At 43.7% G+C, this 26108-nt stretch overlaps 1 protein-coding gene across 3 annotated transcripts in view; it reads right to left on the reverse strand.

Moving 5' to 3' along the window:
• Nucleotides 1-26108, reverse strand: part of TMEM164 (transmembrane protein 164) — a 101391-nt gene that overhangs the window by 22953 nt on the left and 52330 nt on the right. For all 3 annotated transcript variants that reach the window (XM_054996067.1, XM_054996066.1, XM_054996068.1), the window contains exon 5: nucleotides 16958-17036. In XM_054996067.1, coding sequence (XP_054852042.1) covers nucleotides 16958-17036 — 79 coding nt within the window. The remainder of the gene's footprint in view (nucleotides 1-16957; nucleotides 17037-26108) is intronic.

Below are 26108 nucleotides of genomic sequence, written 5' to 3' on the forward strand. Positions count from 1 at the left end.
GGCAAATGCAGATATTTGGCAACCTATTAAAGCAGATGGGTACAAATAATATAATAGCTAATGGGGGGAAGCAGAGCATGTACATGTCCACTTATTAACCTTTATATAGAACCCCCCCCCCACTCCTAGGCTTTCAATATAAACTATGTGCATAAGTGCGGGGACTAAACTCTGCCTTTCCATGTCTGACCTTGCTGACAACTCAATTGCTCTGCTCCTAGCTTACAAAACCAACTGAAATCCCGAAGTACTAGCCTACACCACTTTCAGATGGTCTTCAGATTAGGGTTCTGGCTGGTATCCAGGGAAGGTATTCTACATCTGAGCATCAGTAATCAGAACTTCTGTATGGGAACATGAACCTGGGACTAAAAAGTGGAACTGCTCCATTCTGGATGTAGTAACAGGCCATTGAATAAAGATTAGCATAAGTATGTTGTGACCAAACCGTTTAGAGCTTTAGCTAATAACCACTACCTTGAAGAGGCCCAAAGCAAAACATATGACATCCAAGATGGGTAGCCGTGTTAGTCTGTCTGGTAGGCTATCACTAATTTTGTTACTATTTTCTTAGTGTACATAAACTTTTGTGAATTACCTGCTAAAACTAGAGCTCATTTTACAGACAGACAGGCTGACAACTGGCAAAATCTAAATATTTATGAGACGTTTCAATACTACATATATGCCATAGTAATTTCCTGGAGCTAGCTGGTAATATCCTGACATTATTCTGTTTCAATTTTTTAAAGCTGCTTATGTAAATATGGGGGTTTCCACATAAGTTTTTTTGTTGATTCTGGCCTCATACTGCTTCAATTTATCCCGATTTCCACATGCATTTTTTGCCTTTAGTTTTCACTTCAGGTTTGGGGGGGGTGTTGTTTTTCTTCAGTAGAGATGGGCATGAACCTGAAAATTCCAAACCATGTGGTTCATTGCATTTCATAAACTATGAACCACAAACTTTCATGAACTTGCCCCGGTTCATGAACTGATTTGTTCACAAAAACAGCACTTGTGAGTCAGCAGAAGATCTGCAGAGCCCATCCCCCCCCCATTGCCTAGGAAACTGATCGATCAGCACCAGGCGGTCTACAGTGACGAACCAAAATACAAACCCAATGAGCCAGGCTAAAATTCGTCACAATTCATGAGAAATGAGCTCTCACGAACCGTCGGTTCGTAAACCATGAACTGGCATGGTTTGTGACAAACTTTGGTTCATATTTCGGTTCATGCCCGCCTCTATTCCCCAGGCTTTTTCCAATTCTTTTGAGACCATTTTTACCCCTATCTTTTTCTGGAAGCAAATTCTGAGTTAATTGTTTCCTTGTGCATAAGTTTATTTTGGTTTTGCTCATCCTGCCCACATACCCACCTCCAACCCATTTTTCAGTTACTGGATGTTCATCATCACTGAACCACTCCTCCGCCCTTCCTGGGTTTTGTTTTCTAACTTTTTTAACTAATCATTTTCAAAGGATTATATTGACCTACTGATGTAACAATACATGAACCAAGATTTTCTGAATTCCTAGCTTTCATTTTTTAAAAATGCAAGTCCTAGTCCATTCTATTGCAGAGATTGGAAGATTTGTATTCAATTATCATGAAGCTTCCTTTCTCAGTGGTCCAGGAGTGGGGCAGTCCTTACTTTTGGGATATAGCTCCTCCTCTCCGAAGGCAGGGTCAGTCAGCTGAATTTGATCCCAGAGGGAAGGGGATGGTCCCTGGAATCACTGGTCTGGTCCCAAGCCCTGACTCCCCATCATGATACCAGAAGGGAAAATAATAACTCCCCTCAATATTTTTTTCACTAGAAAGATCCCTCCCTTGAATCCACTGGGAGGAAGACTATCGTCCTAACTTCATCCAATCCTAGAAGCCGCCCCCAAGAAACTCAGGTGGGCAGGACTGCCCCACTCCTGGACCACCAAGAAAGGAAGCTTCACGGTAAGTGAATACAAATCTTCCATTCTCCAGTGGTCCTAGGAGTGGAGCAGTCCTTACTTTTGGGACATACAAGAGCAGTGTACCCCAGGGTGGGTAGTCTGGCTTCCAGGCCTAGAGGGTGTGTAGTAGTACCCTCCTGCTAAAGGTTGTCTCTGGGGAACACAACTTATCTATCCTATATTTCTTGATGAGAGAATATACTGATTTCCATGTGACCACCATATCTTTTTTTAATCCAAATTTAATACAAAAAATGATAAAACCGTACAGTACAAACAAGAAAGGGATTAAATCTAAGCCATAAAACACATTATCAAATTGTTAAAAACCCAAAAATTACAATAAACAAGCATTTAAACTTCGTTGCATTGGGGGAGTTACCTCTTTGGCATTTAAAACATTTAAAATTGGTTTCCATATTTCATCGTATTCAAATAGACTGCCATATGCAAGTTCCCAAAAAACGGATTATGCATAATCCTACCCATCAAATATTGCTCCCAGATTTTCTGATACCATTTTTTTTAGCAATGGGCCTTTGAGGGATTTCCAATTCCCAGCAATGACCAGACGAGCAGAGGCAACTAATATCGAGACAAGAGATCTGATATTCCTATCTAACACAGAGTTGGGCCAAAAATCCAATAGGAAAAACTCTGGGGAGTATGGCAACGAAAGACCCATCATGTTGAATATCTCTTTGTGAACCACTCTCCAAAATTCCTGAACAAAATGGCATTCCCACCACATATGTAGGGTCGTGCCTTCCTGCTTGCAAGATCTCCAACACAGAGGGCTCAACAACCTGTTCATCTGATTCAATTTATGTGGTGTTAAATACCAATTGGACAGCAGCTTGTAAAATTGGAGTTTAATATTCGAACAACTAGATTTGTTGGAAGAGGAATTCCATATATGTTTCCAATCCTATTCTGAGATAACCCGTTTTAAAGAATCAGACCATTTTTGGGGGGTACGGCAGAGGGTCTTTATATATCATCCTTAATAATAATTTGTAAAGGGTTGAAATCCTACCATGTTTACCATCTTCCCCATGCCAAATCATTTCCTCAAAAGGAGTTAGGGGCCGAAGCAAATCCTTGGACCTGATCAGCTTGGTGAACAGATGTTTCAGCTGAAGATATCTGATATCTTGAATTCTGAACCTTTTTCTTCCACTATAGATTTTTCCAGAATTGTCCCATTTTCAATCCAGTTAGTAATCAACAATATCCCAGAGTCTGTCCATTCCCTAAGCTCACTTAAATCCTTTCCTGGGGGGAACCACTCTTGGTTAATGAAAGATGTTAGGGGAGAGATACCTGGAGCTAAGATTTTCCTATATTTATCCCAGGTTTTCAGCATGTTGTCTAATAGGGAGTTGGAAGAAGTCATAACTGGCCTGTTTTTAGCTGAGGACCGGACGGTTACTGATAAGGAAAGTGGTGAAGAAAATAAACTTTCTACAGAGATCCAGGCTTCTGCTGGGTTCAGTCTTACAGCCTGAATCAATGGAGCCAAAGAAGAGGCAGCATGATATAAAGACAGGTCTGGGACATTCAGACCACCTAAACCTGAGGGCTGACGTAATGTCCGGAGCCCAACTCTTGGTTTGCGACCAGACCAAATAAACTTATTGAGAGCCCTTTGCCAAAGCTGTATTTTCCTTGGATGTATTTTAACTGGGAGGGATTGGAACAGAAACAGAAACTTAGGGAGAATAAGAGATTTAACCAATGAGATCCTAGCAAACCATGAGTAACTTTGTTTTTTCCATTTAGAAAATAGGATCAGCACGGATTTAAAAAGTTCATCGAAATTTACCCGAACGACATCATTCAAGCGTACGGGGATATAAACTCCTAGATATCTCATCTTATTAGTAACCCATTTGAATGTAAATAGTGTTTGAAACCTAGCTACTGAACTAAGGGTTAGATTAATGGAAAACAACTCTGATTTCGATTAACTGTTAAACCTGAGATCGAACTGAACAAGTGTAGGGTTTGTGAAATTGATTCTAAAGAGTCAACTGGTAGAGAGGTAAAAATTAAAATATCGTCAGCATAAAGTGAAACCTTATGTTCTTTATCCCCCACCTTAATACCATTGATCAGAGGATTTTGCCTTCGAGCTTCTGCCAACGGCTCCACAGCAAGTGCAAAAAGGAGGGGGGAAAGTGGACAACCCTGACGGGTACCTCTATTTATATTAAATAAACCACATTTGATTGTTTGCCTTAACTTGGGCTTGAGTGGACGAATAAAGAGCTTGCAGAGTACAGAGAAACCTTGGGCCAAATCCCATATGACGAAAAAGGGAAAGAAAATATGACTTTTCTATAGAATCAAAAGCTTTGGCCATATCGAGACTCAGTACAACTGCCTCTAATTGTTGAGTATTACAAAAATTTATAATATTCATCCTCCTCCTCACATTATCTGTTAGATTTCTATTGGGTATAAAACCCGTTTGATCTGGTTTAATTAACTTCTCGACAATTTTCTTTAGACGATTGGCCAGTACAGAGGTAAAGATTTTATAATCTGTATTTAACAATGCTATTGGACAGTATGATGCTGGATCTGAGGCATCCTTACCTTCCTTTGCAATAGGAACAATAGACGTTCTCCATGAGGGAGGAACATCCCCATTCTGGACGATCTCATTACATGCATTGGTTAAAGGGACTAGTAAACAGGCAGAAAATGCTTTATAAAATTCGGCTCTGAAACCATCAGTCCCAGGGGCTGAATTGATCTTCAAATTTTTAATAGAATCTAAGATTTCCTGTGGGGTTATGGGATTATCCATAAGGCTTCTATCCGAGTCAGATAAGGTGGAGAAGCAAGTATTAGAGGGGAAAAAATCCTCAATTGCTTGTTCCTTGGGCCTTGAGGATGAATATAATTTTGAGTAGTACTCTGCAAAGATATTCACTATCTCCCTGGAAGAATGTTTTTTTACTTTCTTAGAATCTAACAAGCCCTGAATATGACGGGATTTCGTCTCCTTCTTGGCTCTCCAGGCCAGTAGTTTTAATGACTTTGGAGAGCGGGTCCAGTATTTCTGTTTCGTAAAAATGAGTTGCTTTCGAACCCATTGTGAATCAAAGATATCAAGCAATCTGCATTTAGCTAACAATTTTTGATACGTTTTTTCCCCCTTTTAGTTTGTGTTCCTGTTCTAACCTAGTTATGTTAGCAATCATTTGTTCTCTAATTTTTGTTCTTTGTTTTTTTAAGTGGGATGCCATTGATATCAGCCTCCCTCGAATAGTTGCCTTCATCGTATCCCAATAAACAGCATCTGAGATATCTGCAGACTTATTTGATTCAAAGTAAAATTTCAATTCACGGTCAATCTGATCCCTAAGGTCTTGTCTATTTATCCAAAAGGCTTTCTTCCCCCCAATACATAGAACAATGAATCCAGGAGTGGTCCGTAAGCAACTTTGGACCCAAGTTGGCTGATTTCAATCCTGATAAGAGACCCTGGGATATTAAGAGAAAATCAATCCGAGTATGCACATCGTAACGGGCTGAATAATAATATTCCTTAGCCCCTGGATACAAATATCGCATGGAATCAAAAAGCTGGTATTTTTCAAGGAGATTCCTAAATTTAACTGAAGCTCGGATTAATGGGCCCTTGTGCTTTCTAGAACTGGTTGTGTCCATTTTGGGGTCTAGAAGTAAATTGAAATCCCCTCCCAGAATCAATTCCCCCTCCTGAAAGGTTTGCAATTTTTCAAATATAAGTTCTAAAAAGTCAACTTGGGCTGAATTGGGTACGTAAATTGTGGCCAAAGTCAATTTTTTGTCGTTAATACGCCCTTTTAAAAATAAATAACGCCCCCTATGATCTGTCTCCTCAGTCTCAATAACAAATGGAATATTCTTTGATAATAAAATAGCCACTCCCCTTGACTTTGAAGAGCCAGGGGCTGTCCTTTGAATGTGGTAAGAGTGGGAGTTAAGGAGGCGAGGTTTTAGTGCTTTCAAATGTGTCTCTTGCACAAAGACAATATCAGATTTTTTTCTTTTCAATAAAGGAATCTAATTTTTTTAACCTTACTATTCAACCCTCAAATGTTAACCGAAGTTATGCGTAGTAAAGGTGCTATCCTAACCGAGGAGGGTGCCTGAGTGGGCAAAGTTACTTCTTGTGGTTTCTTTTCAGGCCTCTTTACATTTTGAGGTACTACCTTTAATTGTCAATCTGCTTTCTCAATTGTCTCTAATCTCCCTACTGAGTCCACAAAAACACACCCATTGTTAAACGATCCCACTTGAGCTGGAGCTGAGGAATTAACAGAAGAGTTAAACATTGGAGCTTGTACTGAGGGTCCAGGTGGTCCCAGTTCGAAATCTTCAAGATAGTGATTAAATGTCTCTTGCTGGGGTTCCTTTACTTTGCTAAGGTGTTGTGCGGAGTTAAATTCTTTTGGTGGAGAGAGTTTATTGTCCTCTGAAGCAACTTCACCCGTCTTGCATAAAGTTAAAGATGGAGCCTCTGAAGCAAGTGGATCTAATGCCATGTTGATGTTGACTTCTGTGGTTAGCTGAGTCGGCTGTGTCTGACATACAGGTCCAAGACTACTGTCTTTAATTCCCGGAAATCTGGAATTCTGATGCTCCAGACTATTAGTAATTTCTTCCTGATTTTTATTGATGGGTTCTTGAAGGCTTGTGGACACTGTGGGGAGAACTGCCTCCATTGATAGCATCTGCACTTCGGTGTTAATTGAAGGAGCTCTTAACAAAGGGTTTTCAGTTGGGGCCATCATCATTGTTGACCACCTTATCAATCGTTTCTAACAACTAAAGGATTTATAGGCTGCCTGTGTCGCTGTTTCCCTTAGTGAGTGCATCCTGACATCTATGGGCATCTCCAGATCTCTGGCTTGACATGCCAGAATTATGTACCCTCTGATTTAGCTACTTAGCCAAGAAAAGGACACTCTGGGTCCCAAGGACCTCCTGCAAACACACAACTAGCGTCCCAGACTTCTGAAACACTGTTTAGTCCTGCCCAAGTGGAATTTCACATCTCTACATATATCAAGGTAGTGAGATTTATTTATTTATTTTCTTCCTGTGCTTTGGATTAGATTAGAAGGAGGGAAGTACTATCTCTTCTGTCCTATGAAAACATGAAATTTACCTCTGGAAGAAAGTTGCTTTTGTTCATAATTTGCTCTACCATCTTGGAGGAAAGGGCATGGCTCTCTATCTACTGCTAGTGCCTGCCATTCTGACACTTGTCTAGCTGATTTTATTTTCATCTGAAAGATGGCTTTAAAGGTCAGTTCCTTTAGGGGACATGAGGTCATAGGCTCAAGGCATCTTTTGTATAATGGGTGACTCCTGGGATAGTTTGGCATACTGTATTGTTTTAATTAATTTTAGTAACCTATACAAACTGTGATAAGGGATCTTTTGTATAATGCTCTCAATACCAGGTTAAGATTTCATGTGGGGAAAAACAGCGAATCCTTGGAAGATTCTACAATGAGGTCCCCTTTTAGAATCCATTGCCATGAAGGTGATATACAAGGGAACGTCCCTTCCTAGAAACCTTAATTGTTGGGATGGTCACTACCTGTTGTCTAAGGGTGTTGGTATTAAGACTTTTCTTCAACCCCTCTTGAAGAAAGGATAGTAACTCCCTAATTAGCCCCAAAAGATTACATGACTCTATCCATGCACTCTTCTGGGAACTTGGCAGGAATTTTTATAGACTCTGTGGAACTCTTCCTGGAGGCTAGCATAGTACCAATCATGCCTTCTGTTTAGTCCAACCCTATTAGCTGTTTGTGTTTGACCTCCACACTGTGAGGCTTGTCAGAGCTGGTCAGGGGTGTCGTATTGATCCCTGCATCAATGGGCCCTCCTGCAGTGGAGGTGCCAGGGATCCATGCTTGAAAGATTCTTCAGGTTTTGAGACCATGCCTTTCTGGACCTGAAGGTTGCTATTAGCATCACTTCTGCACTTTACTGTGTGATCTTCTGAACAGCTCTGTGCAATAGCTGTACTGTGGAAGACATACAGGATGTGTGAAGGCAGCTTGCTGCACACATCATCTATCCCTATAGTTTGAGGGTTTGTTCTCCTTGCGCCTTGTTGAAAACTGTAGTAGACCAGTTGGGGAATCTCTCTGGATAGCATCCATTCTGCTTGGTTCATCACTCTCTGGCTTAGTCAGTCTGCCTCAGAGTTGTCCTCTGTATAAACATATAGTGACCTGTGGGAAGATTCTGAGATTCCACCATTCCGTGTCTGATGGCTCCCAGTTCCAAAAGGTTTACCCTGTTGATCATTTGTCCTTCAGCCAGATGACCTATGCCATTCTTCCTTGGGTGAGGGATCCCCATCCCCGAAGACATGTCCATGGTCATCACTGTTCTCTCTGGTTACTTGAGTGGGACACCATCGTGGGACTGAATGAGGTACAGCCCCTGGGGTTTTTTTTTCTGTTTGAGGTATCTTGGACCTCTTGTGATCTAACACCCCATCGTATGGCAACAGGCATTTCTGAAGTGCACAGATCAAGATGTCATTTGGATATGGGAAAGGAGCCACTCTCCGTGGCCTCGCCATACTATCAGTGATACCAGGATTCTGATGAACACCATAGGTGGTATTTTCAGCTCAAAGGAAAGGGTCCAATGTTGGAAGTGCCTCTGACAGATCAATGGAAGCCAGACAATCTCCCTTCTGAATGGCAGTCATAACGAATTTTAGCCTTTCCATTCCGACCTTCTTGTTCCTAGGCGTCTATTTTACTTGACCAAATTCCTTTGGATCTATGGGGAAAGGGACCAGGTGGCACATAATTGAATTCCACTGATCACCGTATTCAACACCCGCCTGTTTCTTATTATTAGCTGCCAAGGGTTTGCCAAACATTGTAGGCATCCTGCAAACACCATCACACCTACTGCCTTGGTGTAGATACATTGAGTTCCCTTCTTTGGCCTTTTAGTATTCTGATCAGATTTGTTGAGGGAGAAGGTACTACGTTCCTCTCAATGTTTGGTCTGCTTTCCTTTATTTAGAGTTTCTTGAGACAGGTTGATATATTTGTAAGGAACCATGGTTGCTTTGGGGCAAATGGTCCATGTTCCAATTTCTAAGCTAAGTCTTGTGCCTGTTGCCTGAAAACCATGGTCCTTGTTGACCACAGCATAGCATATTGCCAGGGCTATTTTCTTAGTTTTACTCTTTGGCAGTTTTCTGCTCACTGCAGTCAGGTCTGAGGCCCGAGAGAATGTGACTCTAGGAAGGAGTGGAGCTGTCACCAATGCTCTGAAGGATGTAGCGGAAACTTCCAATTTTCTGCGCATAGCCAGTTCAAACCACTTGATGCTGGAATCCTAGATAGTCCGTCCTTGTCAACAGGCAGCACAGGATTAGACGGCAGGCTGGTTACCAGATCATCCAGCAATGACAGCTTGATCCTCTCAGTAACCCCTGGAACTAATGTAAAAGACTTGGGGGGGGGGAGGAAATAAAGAGTAGTTAGTTTTGCCAAAGTTCCCTCTTAGACTTCTACAAGTATGAGAGACTACTGGAAGGGAATCCCTGATGGGATTATTCCTGATTCTAGGGAGGATTCTCTCCAACGCCTTAGTCCTTAAGGGAGAAGACTCCAGGATCCTCATCACCTTAGGGAGCTTTCTAGGATACGGCTCCTGAGGAAGACCTGCTAGAGAATTTTCCCTTCTTTTAACAGCTCCCCTTTCTTCTTAGCTGAGGGAGAAAACTGATGGCTCAGGGTCCTCAGGTTGAAGGCTTAACCAAGGTATGTGCTCTTAATGGCCCTTGCCTCCTCTTTAATCTGGGGAGGGGGCACCCCTTTACCTATTTAGAGTCAGACTCCCATACTGGAATCAAAAAGAGTCCAGTAGCACCTTTAAGACTAACCAATTTTATTGTAGCATAAGCTTTCGAGAATCAAGTTCTCTTCATCAGATGCATGATCCAAACTGGTCAAATACAGAAGAGGAGGGGAGAGAGGGGAGAAAGAAGGGGACAGAGAATGCAATTAGCGTGGAGGCAGTCAAAACATTCCTTTGCTTGGAAATGTAAACATCTCCTTTTGGTGTGCAGTCAGTTTGCCGTATTCATTTGTAGCAGTGAAAGTATCCAATTCCTATGTAGTATAAGCCTTCGATGACCACAGCTCTCCCTGCCAGCTGCATCGGAGAGCTGTGGTCATCGAAGGCTTATACTACATAGGAATTGGATACTTTCACTGCTACAAATGAATACGGCAAACTGACTGCACACCAAAAGGAGATGTTTACATTTCCAAGCAAAAGAATGTTTTGACTGCCTCCACGCTAATTGCATTCTGTCTCCTTGTGATATATGTCCCCTTCTTTCTCCCCTCTCTCCCCTCCTCTTCTGTATTTGACCAGTTCGGATCATGCATCTGATGAAGAGAACTTGATTCTCGAAAGCTTATGCTACAATAAAACTGGTTAGTCTTAAAGGTGCTACTGGACTCTTTTTGATTTTGCCACTACAGACTAACACGGCTAACTCCTCTGGATCTATGACCATACTGGAATGCCTCTCTTGCCCATCTGAGAGTTGAGCCACTAGATTATTTATTGGTGTGCCTTCAGGACCTCTTTGAATTCTTTATTTCATCCTGGGCCATGCCAGTTCATTTGTTAAATAGTAACTATGGCTGCAACTATGTAAATAGGGGGCATGTGATTTCTTTCCTTTTAATGGTAGAAAATGTCATCCAGTCATAGTTGCCTCTGCAACACTGGTCTTTTTTTGGAGGTCTCCCATCCAATTGCTAACCAAGGCCAACCCTGCTGAGGTACTGAGATCTGATGAGATCTGGCTTGCCTGAACTGTGATATCACAGTCAGGGGCTGTGATAAGGTCAGAATCATCATTATTCCCCCAGAACTGGTAATTGAGACTTTGACCCAAGGTCAGCCAGAGTTCAAGAAATTATGGGACTCGAACCAGCAGAGTAATGATTCATGTCCCAGCACTTAACCACAACATTACAGAACTCATTTCAGGCTTCCTTGCCTGGTGGATGCAAACCCCAGACCTTCTCCCTTTCATTAGTCTCTTGAGACGCCCGGGAGTAGGCCAAGGCCTGGGAATTGGGCAAGTTTAGGCCGCAGGCTTGCACTCTCTGAGGCCTGGAAGGAGACTAGGCCTGTCTTTGCTGACCTACCACCAGCAGAAAATTTTCCAGGCATTCTTGCCTGACAGGTCCAGGCCCTTGGGCTTTTTCTCTTTCACTGGCCTGTTGAGAGGCCCAGGAGGGGCTGAGGCCTGGGAGTTTGGAAAATCTAGGCCACAGGCATATGCTCTTTGAGGCCTGCGAGGTAGCTAGGCCTGCCTTTGCTGAATTCTGCCATCCAGGCCCTTGGACATTTCTCTTTCACTGGCCTGTTGAGAGGCCCAGGAGGGGCTGAGGCCTGTGAGTTTGGAAAGTCTAGGCCGCAGGCTTACGCTCTTTGAGGCCTGTGAGGTGGCTAGGCCTGCCTTTGCTGATATTTTGCCAACAGAAATTTTCCCTCCAAAAGGAGAAATGAAAATGAAAGCGTACCTCACAAGTCCTGGCTGAAAGGAAAGAGAAATAAAGGAGGGCTCCCTTTTATTTAGTGCAAGCTAGCTCTGAGGCTTCTGCTACTCTTGTCTCCTCCCTCCTTCCTTTCGCTGCCCATTACCCACAGGATCAGTCTTACCGCAGTTCAGTCGGGGCTGCCGGGGTTGAAACAGGTCCTCTGCTACTGCTGGAGGCTCCTCCTTCCAAGCCTGAGGGAGTTCCCAATAATAACAGTCTCTACAACAGGCTACCGCGGACTCAAACACCACATCCTCTGGCCGTCTGAGGTGGGGTTTCTCCCAACCTGAAGGTGGGGAACCTCGGTGGAGTTATGTGGTTGTGGCTGTGGAACCTAGGAGCAACCTAGGGCCGTCAGCTCGAATGCTCGCCATCACTCCGAGCGAAACGGGGATGGGGTAGGCAGTACAGCCTTTCCTTTCCCCTGCGAGCTCCGCACTGCCTGTGGCCTCGGCCTCCCTGAGTACTGGGATTACAGGCGCGCGCCACCACACCCGGCTCATCTCTGGCAGTTTCTTCTTCACTGGGATTGCTGCGCTCTGCAGAGCGCTGCTGAAGACGTCCTGCTCTGATGGCAGGGCCAGAAAGACAGGTGATTCCAGGGACACGCCCCTCCCCTACAGGATCAAAATCAGCTGACTGACCCTGCCTTTGGAGAGGAGGAGCTATATCCCAAAATAAGGACTGCTCCACTCCTAGGACCACTGGAGAAATACCTTTTTCCTTATATCTCTGTGACAGTAGGGACTAGAAACTTACTTTAAAAAAACAACTGAGAATTCGCAAAATCAGCTGCATGTATTGTTACAACAGTAGGTCGACATAATGCTATTAAAATGATTTTTTTTTATTGCAAAAGCCCTGAGGACCCAGGGAGTTTGAAAAGAACATACCTGCTACTGCTCTAGGCTCCATCCCAACAGAGGTTGGTTAGTCCTGCTGTTGCTGGCCTCTGCCTCCTGGTTCTGAGTGAGCCTGGTTGGCGCTCTCTGGTTTGGACCACCAAGGGAGGGATTTAGGTATGGGTGATGGAGCTGCTCACCTTTTAGGCTTCCCCATGCAAGACTTCCCCATGTGCTCATTTTCAATTTTTAAAACAAATTCAGCCCTTGTATCAATTTAACATTATAAGCATGCACAAAAAATGAAAAGGGGGGTACTGTGACATTACCAATGTCAACAGCACCCTCACTTGAAAATCCTGATTATTTAAGGCACATGCAGAACAAAAGAAACTGATTCCACAACTGTAAAAATGAAAAAGGAGGGCAGACATGCGGAAGAACCATACCTAAACCAATTCCAATGCTTGGGGATCGACTGCTAAGAAAATCAGTAATAAGTCAAGTATTTTTTAAAAGAATGTTGTGTTTACTTTTTATGTTTATTGTTTATAGCTTTTATGTGACTGTTTATAGCTTAAATAAAGAAAAATTCTTCTCACAGAAATAAGTCAAGTGTGTGGACAAGCCCTAAATTGAACATGGAAACATTTTTCCTTCTCATAATATACACACATTTTCAGTACATAAACACTTTGTTATATTCTCCTCTAGATTATGGTAAAGACCCATGGAGTTAGAGCTGAAGCTGCAGTTTGTACTAGAGAATATTCTTTTTCCTAAAATTCATTCTTACTAAAACAGTTAATTTATTGGCTGCTTTTTGAGTGATACTTGAAAAGCATGAATTTCCAATTAATCAGTCATAACTATATCTGACATTATATCATTCTGATACGGAATGATGATCATTCTGTTATGGAATGATGAATCCATGTAAGTGAACTAGATACGGCTAGTTTGTGGATCCTGTGCCTCCAAGACATTGTTCACTTATAAGAACACTCACAAGACCAAAAGTGCTTACAGGCTACAGCAGTGGCTCTTAATCTTTAACCACGCCCTTCTATTAAATATGCAACATCATTATCATTAAATACCTCACAAATAAGAAATAAAAGTTTCACTGGTGGTGGTGTATTATTTTTGTTTTCTTCCCAAAGCAAGGAAGGAACATTCTTGGTTAATTCCTATTTGCTGTTCATGATTATTAAAAGCCTAGGAGGGGAAACGAGGATCTGGAATTCCATTCTCAGGAGTGCAGTGGACAGGATTAAAAAAACTCACCACCACTGGCTGTCAGAAGAAACTCCAAGTGGCGAGAAGGGGCTGCCTAAAATTCCCAATGTCCCACAATTCCCCCCCCCATTCTGAATGTCCCCCCTTATTTGTAGATTACTCCCAGTGGGCAATATGGCCCCTTTTAAGAACCTCTGGGCTACAGCATTTCCTATGTCCATGAACAACAAAAGTGTCTTCTACAAAAGACTGAAGTTCACTGTTGCCAGCCCAGCACCAGCACCAGAGGGCAGTAGATAGCTGTAAAGGGGACAAACAGCTAAAGGTCATAATAAAAGGTACTGGTAGTCCACAAACTAGAATTGCTGGCACAATGTACACACACCATTTCTTTCTAAAGAAACTGACAATGAACACCAAGAAGTCATGCAAGGAAAATAAAACAAGCACCAATCCAAGACTGCAGGGGGCTACAATCAATCAGGTCCCAACACTAGCAAGTTCTTGGACTGTCGTCCCCCCACAACAAAAAGAAGCCTTTATGGTTTTCAAATTCCACAGCAGTCATAGAAAACTTACATGTGCAGCAGTACAAATGTTACCCATCACCACTGCCCCAATTTCATGCAGCTGTAAGCTTAGCATTCTAAGCATAGTAGTTTAGTCAGTTTGAATCTTGTGAGGGAAGGAGTAAAACTAAAAGATCTCTGAATTGCTAAAACCCAGGAAAAACAAACATACAACATACAACAAAATGCAAAGCTGATATGAATGTTCTGCATAGTTTGAGATGAGCATGCCTGCACATACCCTCAGCAACCTCAATGGCTCTAACGCAAGAGCAGGTTTTCCACTCTCAAGGGCTTCCCCACTGCCTCAAGGGAGAGGTCAATTCTGTGCACAAGAAAAAGAAGTCCCCTCTCCCCACCAAGACAATTTTCATCACTGCCATGCACAGCAGACCTGCACTTCTATACATAACCAAAATTTGTTAGAATTTGAGTGGCGATGTTAACAGTGCTGAAATTTCTCTATTGTCTCTTTTTGTCTTCATATAGGATGATCAAACACTTAATAATTCAATGATTTTTCAGCAATACTTTCATCCACACATCCCCCTCAAAAACAGTTTATTAATTTCCATGAGAGACACACAATGTATCTCCCTAGTTTTCAAGACTTACAGTGCAATCCTAAGCAGTTACTCCAGTCTAAGCCCATTGATTTCAATGGGTTTAGACTGGAGTAACTCTGTTTAGGATTGTGCTCATGGAGTCACGAGCGTATGCAAGCAGAAGTTCCCAATCCTGAAAACAGGATTGTTTCCTCAAATTCTGGGCTACCCCAGAAACTCCTCACACACACAATACGCAAAACAGGCAAATGCATCAAAGTATCCCATTGCCAGCTTGTAAAAAAAAAAAAAGATTTATTGTGACCTGGCAAATTTTCAAAGAGAAAATTAAAACCTACAAAAAAATTGAGTCAGTCTGAATTCTGGTTCACATTGTAAATAAATTAGTTTATCAGAGCATCAGAGTAGCTGCCATCAAAACAAAGACATTTTAATATATCCTGACCCATTCTTGAAAGGACCAATTTGATGAAAGAATACTATATTTATATAAGGGCTAGGGATGTGCACTTTGAAAATGTTCATTTTTATTTCATTCCAGGATTTTGGGATAGGTATGATTTTCATTATCCCAAAATTCTGAAAGTGAAATGTCTCAGGGACATTTTTTGGATTTGGAAATATTGGCACTGGAAAACCATGCCCCATTCAAAACCAGAAATTGGTTTGTTTCAATATGCTACCAATATACTATTTGATAAATTCTCTAGCAGCCCACAGGACCAAAGGGCTTGTTCTTAAGGGCTGCAGGTGCCCACAACTTTAACATACTTTCTTTTTTAATGTAAACTTTATTGCAGAGTCTCTTTGATCATTCCTTTCCTTGTAACATCTCCCATTCCTATCATTATCATCTATTTGATCTTTTGTTTGGTAACAACAGGCGTTGGCTGGTGCAAAATTTATTTCAGCAACACTTCAAGCCTGGGCTAATGTTATTAATTAAGATTTGCAGTAATTACTACACAGATCTGCCTTTCCTCTCACTAATACTGACAAAGATCTGTGATTTTCCTCCTATGAATTATAATCTAATTATAAATTATATTCTGAAATCAAAATCACACAATCAAACTATGTAACTACGAGTCTCTCTACACAAGACGTCTTACACGGGGATGCTCAAGTGTGGGGAGATGCAATGTTAGCCTGGAAGTGCAGCTTAAAAAGATAGAGCCAGTGGAGATCACGCCTCAAGGGTTTGTTAATTTCATCTTCGCCTTCCTGAAGGCTCTGTCAATTTCACCTCCCTTTCCAGTGATCTCCGCCAGCTCTGTCTTTTTAATCTACCCTGATGTAGAGAGGTGAAATTGACAGAGCCTTCCCGTAAAATGAAATTAACAAACCCTCTGAGGAGCAATCTCTGCTGGCTCTGTCTTTTTAAACTACACTTCCTGGCTAACATTGCATCTCTACGTTTGAGCATCCTTGTGTAAGATGTCTTGTGCAGAGACACTCTGTATGATTTTATATGGTCTAGCACACCCAGTAGAACAGGCTTCTGGAGGCCAGGTCTACCACAGTGGGTCTTTAAAATTTAAAGGCTATATAAAGGACCACAGCAGCAGCACTCATGCTTTCTCTCCCCCCACCCCTCCACTGTTCCTGCTGCTTCCCTCAGGAGATCAATTTTTGTTTGGAGTCATTTCAGATATTCCCAAGCCGACCTGAAACAGTAAATTGCTCAGGAATATCTGAATGCACACCTCAAGCAATGACCTCTTCACATATTGATGGCACAAGAATATATCTGAAGCAGGAAAAAAATCCATGAAAAGTCACGGCTGAGTCGACATTAAACAGAAGAAATTCCTTAGGTGTATCAATGCATTCAAGCTCTCTGAAATGCACACACACCTTATGCTGCCATGAGTCATTTTAAATTGAAGACCTTCAAAGAAAAATCTGTGTGAGTATTTGTACTTTGTATTTGTACTTTGTGTACATTACACAAAGGCAACCAAGAGATACACTCAACAGAATGTTCCAGAAAATGGAAAGGAACGCAAGGAAACTCTGCTATCCATGCCTGGATGGTTGGGTGCAGGCCTGTTGTGAAGGGCCCTCACCATAAGTGGTTGTTCTGGAAAATGGGCTGCAATTAGCATTTAGCTTCCCATGGATATAAGAGGCTAGTATGCCTTCAGAGGGGAAAAACATTAACAGCAGACTTACCTCTTTTCCATAGTAGGTAGATGGGAACAATGTACAGCATGACATGCTGGATGTAATAAACCTCTAATTCAAAAGGTAGCTGAGGGGGAAAAAAGGGAAGCACTTTTATAAATACAGCTTGCAACACCCCTTACAGAAACAGCTATTTGGAGATGAAAACAAGAAGTGAATTCAAGATTAGTGAAGCTATATGATGCAGCCAGCCAGAGTTAAACATTTTTAAATCCCACTTATTTTGATAGCATTTTGAAGCAATTAACTTTAGCAGGATCATGCCAAATGCCATTAACCATGAACTTAGGGCACCTAAATAATTTAATTTGTTTTCTATTCATCAGCATTTTGTGCTACACTAATAGCTATTTGTAGTTACTTCTTCAATATCTGTGGCAACAAATTGTCAATTTGCAATAAAGAATTGTGTACTAAACAATCCAGCACTTCCTATGAACTGTACACATCTATAAATACAGCAAATCTGCAACGAATAATTTTTAATAGCTTTACAGTCTCCCAAGTGTTATTCACCGACAATTTTATATCCAAATGCTTTCATTCACTGTAGCACAGAGTGTTAGACTAGAAGTGAGATCCAGTCATAAATCCCCATTCAGTCATGAAGTTCACAAGTACAACCCTAAACAGAGTTATACCCTTCTAAACCCCTTGACAATTAATGGACTTAGAAGGCTGCAACTCTGCTTAGGAATTCAGTGTAGGAGCCTTTATGCCAGTTCCTCATGCTCAGCCTAGTCTACCGCACAGAGTTTTTGTAAGATTAAAGTCGGGAAGGGAGAATCATATATGCCATCCTCCGCTTCTCAAGAGGAAGGGAAGGATAAAATAGGAGAGATGAATTCTTATTGCAAAAGAAGTAAGTCATTTGTGCTTCAAGAAAAATACACGTTATTCAATACTGCTCAGATCAAGTTTGAAAGCCATTTCTGTGAATGGCTCAAGCATTAACAAAACAAGCTAGCTTTGTTGATTAACAAAAACAAGCTAGCTTTCAGATCCATCTCCTTCGCAGATGAGGGTGGAATGAATCAGACAGAGGGGGACACCACCAAGGCAATCTGTAGCCAACAAGAATTTGTTCTTTTCTTCCCTTTTCCACACTGCCTACTGGAGGAAGAAAAGTGTCCACTTTTAATCTTCCAAAGGATAATTAATACTCATATTCTTTTTTCTTTTTCATTTGCAGCTGGACGTAAGCAGATGGAAATCAAGAAGCCACTGACCCAACAAGGAACTGGTCATCAAAAACGCTTGTTTGCAGGTTGTAGCTTCATCAAGGGTCGTTAGATCTTGCCAACCAGCATCAGTACTGACAATTGCACTCTCATGTGTCAGTATGGAGCACCCACTAAACTGGCCATGCACCTTTGGAAGATTAAAAGTGGATACTTACCTGTCTTTGTCTAGAGACTCCTTTGGGACTACTCTGACACCTTTGCACCCTCATACAAGAGGATTTCAACTTGAATGGAACACTGTTATATTGAATATTGTTTGGCCGTTTGCCTCTTAGGTATTTAAATGTCATCCTTGCAAGCAGTGTTTTGTATTGAGATTTTGTATGATTTCTGTATTTATATATTTATTCATATTCATTAGCACTTTGCACTTTGGCACCTTAAAATTCAAAAATATATTTATAAAAATTTACATCTTATAAGCTTTTTTGATTGTCTTAGTCCCTTAGGTGTGGTTCTCCACTGTTTGTCTGGGTAGTCAGTACTAAGAGAGCAGGGTGGCTGGGGTTCCAGCTGCTGCTGGGGGGGTCTGTCTAATAAGCCACCCCTCCTTCAAGAAGGAGATCAAGGGGAAACCAGGACACCTTAGGAGGCAGGCCAGCAGTGGCAGGACATCCAGAATCCGGCCAGCCTCTAAGGGGCCGGGGGGGCAGGGGCAGGCCAAGCCTCTGGGACCCAGAAGTAGCAGGAGGCACAGTGGGGCTGGGCCAGCTCTTGGTGAGGACCCCTGCTGATGCTGCCCTCTTGAAAGTGGAGCGGAAAGGACAGTGGAAGCCTCAGCCCCCCTCCCAGGCCCAAATCAGGGCAGCTAAGGGTCATATGGATGCTAACCCTACCCCATTTGCCAGTTCTTTACAGATCATCAGCAGGGCACTGGAGCTTCTCACCGGTCCCTTCCAGCACACTCCCCCATGGAATGACTCTCATCAAGTTCATCGAAGTTGGCCCTACTTCAGCCCCAGCCCCAGTGAGGCCCATCCAGCGAAGCACTGTGGAGGCCAGCCAGAGGATTCTGGGAGCCGCAAGGCTTGCCCCGGCCGGGCGAGGAGGCAGAGCCCTGCAGCTCGACACCAAGCCTAGGGCAGCAGAGGCAGAACCCACCCCACCGCCCAGCAGTGGATAGGCCTGAGGGCCTGTCCAAGAGGCAGGCCCCCGTCAGGAGCCTACAGTCAGACCGGGGGGGCGGGTTCAGGGAAGGAAACAGTGGGAGGCACACCCAGGGACGTACACCTGGGCGGAGGTGGGGCCAAGTGCTGCAGCCTGCATTAGCACAGGTGATTAGCCTCACAGCCTTGCAGTGGCTTGTGTCTTTTCTCCACGGTCAGGAACAGAGGGTGGCGCTGGGGGAAAGACTGTCCGCACGCCATCCTTTGGAGTGCCCACAGGGGGCAACACTCTCTTCCCTGTTGTTCAATCTTTATATGTGCCCCCTCGCCCACTTGGTGCGGAGTTTCAGACTGGGTTGTCATGAATATGCAGATGACACCCAGCTGTATCTGTTGATGGGCGGCCGACCTGACTCTGCCCTTGACACACTGTTGAGAGCTCTGGAGGCCGTGTCTGGGTGGGTAGAACAGAGCAGGCTGAAATTGAATCCCGTGAAGACAGAGATCCTGTATTTGGGCCATGGGCTGTGGGAGGCAGGGATCCTTCTCCCAACCTTTGCGGGGGGCATCACTTGTGCCCATACCATCGGTTAGGAGTTTGGGCGTGATTCTGGACTCCTTGTCTATGGAGGGCCAGATCACGGCTGTGGCTCGGGCAGCCTTTTTCCACCTTCAGCAGGCCTGGCAACTGGCGCCCTACCTCTTGGCCCAGGACCCAACAACAGTGATACATGCAACGGTCACCTCCAGGTTGGACTACTGTAACTCGCTCTATGCAGGGTTGCCCTTGGGCTTGATCCAGAGACTTCAACAGGTCCAGAATGCTGCTGCTCATGTCCTAACTGGAGCTTCATATAGGACACACATTACGCCTATCTTGCAGCCACTTCACTGGCTCCCAGTAGAATTCCAGATCTGGTTCAAGGTGTTGGTTCTGACCTATAAAGCCCTGGGACCAGCATACCTAAGGGACCATCTCTCCCCGTATGTGCCCCAGAGAACACTTTGTTCAACCGGAAAACATCTACTGGCGGTCCCTGGTCCTATGGAGGCTTGGCTGGCCTCTACCAGGGCCTTTTCGGTCCTGGCCTCAACCTGGTGGAACACTCTGTCTGAGGACACTTGGGCCCACCATGATCTTGTATCACTTAAGTGGGCCTTTAAGGCAGAGATGTTCCACCAGACATATAATGGAGGCTAATTTTAGTCCATCAGTGCTGAGCCCTGCACCGGTCTCCTTCTATGAGGGGTTATAGAGGTTCCACTGCTGGCTGCCCCGAAAAGGGGTACAGTAATCTATCTGTCCGCTACTACTTCCCCTTTTTGTATGCTGAGAAGTGCAGGATTGCCCATCTTGGAATGGTTTTATTGATTGCTGTTTTTATGCTGTGTTTATTGTTTTTATGTTGTATTTTAATCAATGTTGTACCTTGCCCTGAGCCCACTTGTGGGGAGGGCGGGTTAAAAATATAATAAATAAATAATAAATAATAATAAACTGTGGGAGCTGGCAATTGGGAAGCGGGGAGGAGCATCCATTAGGGGGAGGGAATAAAAGGGCTTCGGAGCTCCTGGCTGAGGAGGAAGGACGGATAGTCTGACCCTGATGTAAGAGCAGCTGCCTGTGAGAAGGAAGCTGCGGGCAGAAGCTGGTTAACCTTCTGGCAGCTCTAACCCATTTGAGGCCAAACCAAAAGGGACCTAGAGCCCTCTCCAGCCTACGGGCCACAAGAACGGCTCTGCAGGGATTCCACAGACCCGCCAGACAACCCCCACTGATGCCAGGGCCACAATGGACCCTCAAAGTACTGGCCTAGGAAGCGGGCCTCTTCACAGGGCTGCTAAGGATCACATGGGTTTCCCCCCACCCACCCACATTACGCACTACTTGGATGTTTTTTTTCTCATGGTTCCTTCTGGCAACACGGCTTGCGCTGATTGTCTCAACACCTTTCAGGCCCTGGCCAAGGAATTGGGGGATCCCCCTTGCCTGGTCGACGACCGAGGGCCCAGCCTCCCACCTCACTTACCTTGGAATTGAGCTAGATTCTGTGGCCAGGCTGTCTCGGCTTCCCGCGGACAAGCTGGGCTCCCTCCAGGAGTCCGTCACGTCAGCCCTATCTCGCAAAAAATGTACCTTAAGGGAGCTCCAGTCTATCATTGGCCACCTTAACTTCGCCTGCAGGGTTGTCTCCCCTGGGCAGACTTTTTGCTCTCGGCTCTCCAGGGCTTGTAGCAGGGCATCCTCCCCTCATCACCACATTCAGCTTACCAGAGGCATCAAGGACGGCCTCCGGGTGTGACTTGATTTTTTCATCTAGCTACAAAGGAGTTTTCTTAGGGCAAGACCCCTTAGACCTGGGGCTAGAATTACAAATTCACTCAGACAAGGCAGGCAGCCTCGGCTTTGGAGTTTATTTCAGGGGGCGCTGTTGTGCCAAGGACTGGCCTCCCACCTGGGTAGAGTCAGGGTCCTCAGGGGCCTTACTGTCATGTCTGCACCTCATCTATGCCATTATTTTAAGCTGAGCTGTTATAGTGAACCATTGCTGTTATAATGTAATGCTGTACCTTGATGTCATATTGCCTTGCTTTCACAGGCCTACTAAAGCCACAGGTGCCTTATCTAACTGCTTTGAAGCTCGCAGGACTTCTGACCTTGTAAACTATATGTTCTCATGAAACACTGTGTTTCAACTTTAATCTTATGCCTTCCTAGTGTCTAGACTTGATATGTAAACTATGTGAGGAGTACTCAAAACTGCTTTGCGCCAAAAGTTATGTTCTACTGTTGGGAGGGGGGATGAGTAATTATGCTCTATAAGAAGAATGGTTTTCACACCTTTAGGTATTCCTATCAACTTGCTTATCTGCTTGCTTTTCTTCCGAGCAATCCTATGGACATATATGCGGATTTTATTTGATTCCTGAAAAAAGCCTTTCAACCAAGATCGTGGATTTCTTGCTGTGAGGATACAGAGGTCTCTCTGCCATAGCCTGTCATCCAGACTGACACTTACCTTCCTGGAACTGTTCCCTATCCTTGTCTCTGTAGCAGTTTGGGGGAAGCACTTGTGACAACCAGGCTACGGTGAGGGTTATAAACAAGCAGTCTTCTCACTCTGGGCAGGTCATCCATTTAATTAACTGTTTCGTGTTTATTTGTCTTGCTGCTAACATTACTTCTCAGCCCATCATGTAGCAGATGTGGATAACGGCACTGTGGACACCTTGTCTTGATTCCAGATGGAGAGTTCTTTGCCTTGGCACCAGAGGTTCGTCACACCCCCAATCCGTTCCCTGACCTCTCTGGGTGGGCTCTGGGCATCAGGGAAGTGGCCTGGTCACCTCACAGGGTTGTCATCATGATATGCTATTCCCAAATGGACCAGCAAGGGTGGGGGTCCACCATCTGTTTGAGATCCGCACCCAACCATTCCCTGTGCCCGGTCCAGGCAGTCAGGGCCTACCTAGACATTGCCCTTGTCAACCAGGGTCCTTTGCTCCTTCACAGGGACCTTTCCCCCGTCCCCCGTTACCAGTTCTCAGCTCTTTTGTGAGCCTGCCTGCAAGCAGCCAGACTCCCTCCTGTGCAGTCTGACACACACTCCTTCCGGATCAGGGCTGCCACCATGGCCACAAGTCTAGGCTTGCCAGCCTCCTTGATCTGTGCCACCGGCCGATGTCACTCTGGGGCCTTCCGATCTTACATTCGACCAGCCAATGAAGGGGGTTATTAACGGTGATGTGTTTATTTAACTTCTTTTAGGTCCGTGGAAGACTATCTGGGTATGTGGCCACAGTATCGTACATTGGGTCATGAAATATGCTGAGTCATCCAGATGGGGCAGGCATCTGGGGATGGAAGGTCACCTCAGGATCCATTGGCTCGGCTTGTGGGGCATGCTTTGGGAGGCATTGATGCCAACACTAGTACACCAGACCCGGCGATGGGGCCCACTGGATGCTTTCGTTATCCAGCTGGGAGAGAACAATCTGGGCGCTCCATGATGGCTTACTTGGACTATGTCAGGTTCTGGCAGTTAGATCCCCATAGTACTCTACTGCACACACTCCAGGGTATGAGTTAAAGTTACTTTATTAGAGATCCATCAGCATCAGCATACACAGACACGAGTATTGGCAGAAGTGATGTGCAGAAGTTTGGAGGGGTTAGTTATAGGGAAAGTTCCCGCCTTTAGGATATGGACAGTTAGGATTCTGGTGCGAAGGAGCAAGGAGGGCGGGGGAAGGGGTTGAGACAGGAGGAGAGAAGCAAAAATGAAGTCATTTTCAGTTCCCAGGCTCAAGCCGGCACTCAAAGATACATTCTCAAGTGGCAGTGAAAACGAAAGTAGACACGACAGTAGGCACCTGTAAGATAAGCAACTCCCAGCCAAACAGGCCACCAATATGCAACTTCATGTACTCTCAGAGGATCAGTACAAAGCACAGAATACAGAAAATACTCATGGCAGACATGTAGGCTGACATATATGACAGACTACCTGCAGTGACTTTTTGCACGGTGGCCTAGTGGAATGGTTGCAGCCGTAGGAGCCTTGGTGGGGAGTCACGCTGGCTCTTGTGGTAGTTTGTCATTGGGTCAGATCCCTTTTGGGGGAGGCACAGCCTGCATGCCCAGGCTCCCTGTTAAGGGGATTCCCATAAGGAATCTTGGGAGTGGGTTATGGAGGTGCATGCCTAGCTCAGGGGCTGCCAAGGCATACTCACTCCCAGGTGGCAGAGGAATCACACAGGGGTGTACACCCAGGTGACCTCCCCCTTAATATCACTCCTCAGTTCCCCCCACCCTCAGCTGCAGACTGCGGGTGGGGGTCATCGGCTGGCAGGCGGGTCAGCCAATGTTTTTTGGGCTCCAACCTACATGCATCGCCAATGCTCCTTTATGCTATATTCAATAAAGTTGTGGCCAGTTTTCATTCCAGCTATGATGTGGGTCTGAGTTTGTCACTGTGCTTCCTTCTGCTCGCCCTCAGCCCTAGGTGGCAATCTCTCCCCTGGCGATTCTCCCCAGCGGAGAATCGCAGCAAGCAGCCGTTCTTTGTCAGACTACACTTTCCAGGGAAACTTGCAGAAATCTGACACATGAAGGACACATGCCAGGCATCTCGTGTAGTTTAGCTCTCAGATACTGACATTAGAGATGGAAAAGCTTGTCAAGCCTGAAAACAAAGTATAACCAAGTACTTCTTTGAGGCTTTAAACAGCTCACATGATTTCAAGCAATGGGTAGGAATACATATAATATTGTGACAGCAACTTCTGCTAAGTGTACTTATGCAACAACAACTTCTGTAAACAGATTACACAAGTTCCTGCCTCATCCATTCATATGGATTGTTAATAAGATGTCTGGCCAACTAGATACTACCCTAAATCAAGCAAGATATTACCCTCTTTGCATTACAGCCATTCTACAGGATCAGCACACTAAACATGTGCAGATCTCGGCCAACTGAATACTCATCAACTAAGATACAGTATCTGCACCAGCAGCCTCTTGCCTGGTTTGCAAACTCTTGTTTTGTATCCCTTTTGCACCAATCCAAACCCAGTAAATTAAAACAATTACTCAGTATAATAATTACTCAATTAAAATAATAGCATAAATAGCCTAGGTTCTCAGTGAGCATTGTCTTTGAGTGGAGTTATCTACTTCAATTTATTCTTTCCTTGACCTAAACTGTTTTAGGTGGAAAAGATCTGCAGTGAACCAAAACTGGTTGTTATTTTTGTCAAAACTGCAGCTGCTTTAAGAGAAAATAGCCTAAAAACTGTGTTCATATGTGATTTTACAGCTATGCAAGGCTGCATATTGATGCTAACCAATTTAAAAGGGAATTTTACTAATATGTAAAGACCATCCATTGCCTAAGCTTTAAAAAGCATTAAAAGCAAATTCTGGTTTGAGCTCTAGGAAACCATGCCTCAAACCTAAAGGTAAGAGGACGAGAGAGGTAATAGGGTGGTTCTCATGAAAAGCCATGCATTGATTTGTTATGAAGATATCCATATATTTATATATATTTGAGCAAAAATAATACTGATTTTGTCTTGGACTACAAGAATTTGTAAAAGGAAACACTGCTATGCAGCTATGGCTACAGTTTTATATATTTATATAAAAATATATACATAAATCTGTCAAGGTGCCTTTAAAACTGTCTCACTGTAAAAAATATCCATTTTATTTTTTCCCTTCAGGTTTTTCATTTTGTATCCTGTAATGCTGAGTTTCTAAAGGCCTGACATTATAAACGTTTTTGTTCTTTTTAAAAAATGTGGTATTTAAATTCAGATATACATAGATATAGGCTGCTAAATTTTTTGTAGGTTAGTGTGGTTAACTTATCTGCAAGTCTGCTTAATACTTACAGGGGCTATTAAATACACAAATAAGTAGCAACTTCTAATATGTGAGAGAGTATTTATAACAAAGCTGTATATGTTGGGCCAACTTTAAAAAGTTATTTTCCAAAAATCTGAAGCAATCATTGAATGAAATATAAATGATTAATTTTGCCTTTTTAAAGATCTTTTAAAGTATTCAAAATTTGTCGGTTACACAATTGCTTCACAAAGAATACTTTTGTAAACTGTTCTATTACAACACCACCAGGAACAAAAACAATCTTTCATGCCATGAAAATGGTTTGTTCTAGAGCCTGGCTCATGCAAATGTGTTTCCTGGTACAATATCATACCACTGACTCCTTCTATAAAGAATACAATTATAATGTTTAAGCCACCAACATGCACTACAGC

This window comes from Eublepharis macularius, chromosome 13, assembly GCF_028583425.1.
Source record: "Eublepharis macularius isolate TG4126 chromosome 13, MPM_Emac_v1.0, whole genome shotgun sequence".
In the NCBI taxonomy this organism is placed as follows: Eukaryota; Metazoa; Chordata; class Lepidosauria; order Squamata; family Eublepharidae; genus Eublepharis; species Eublepharis macularius.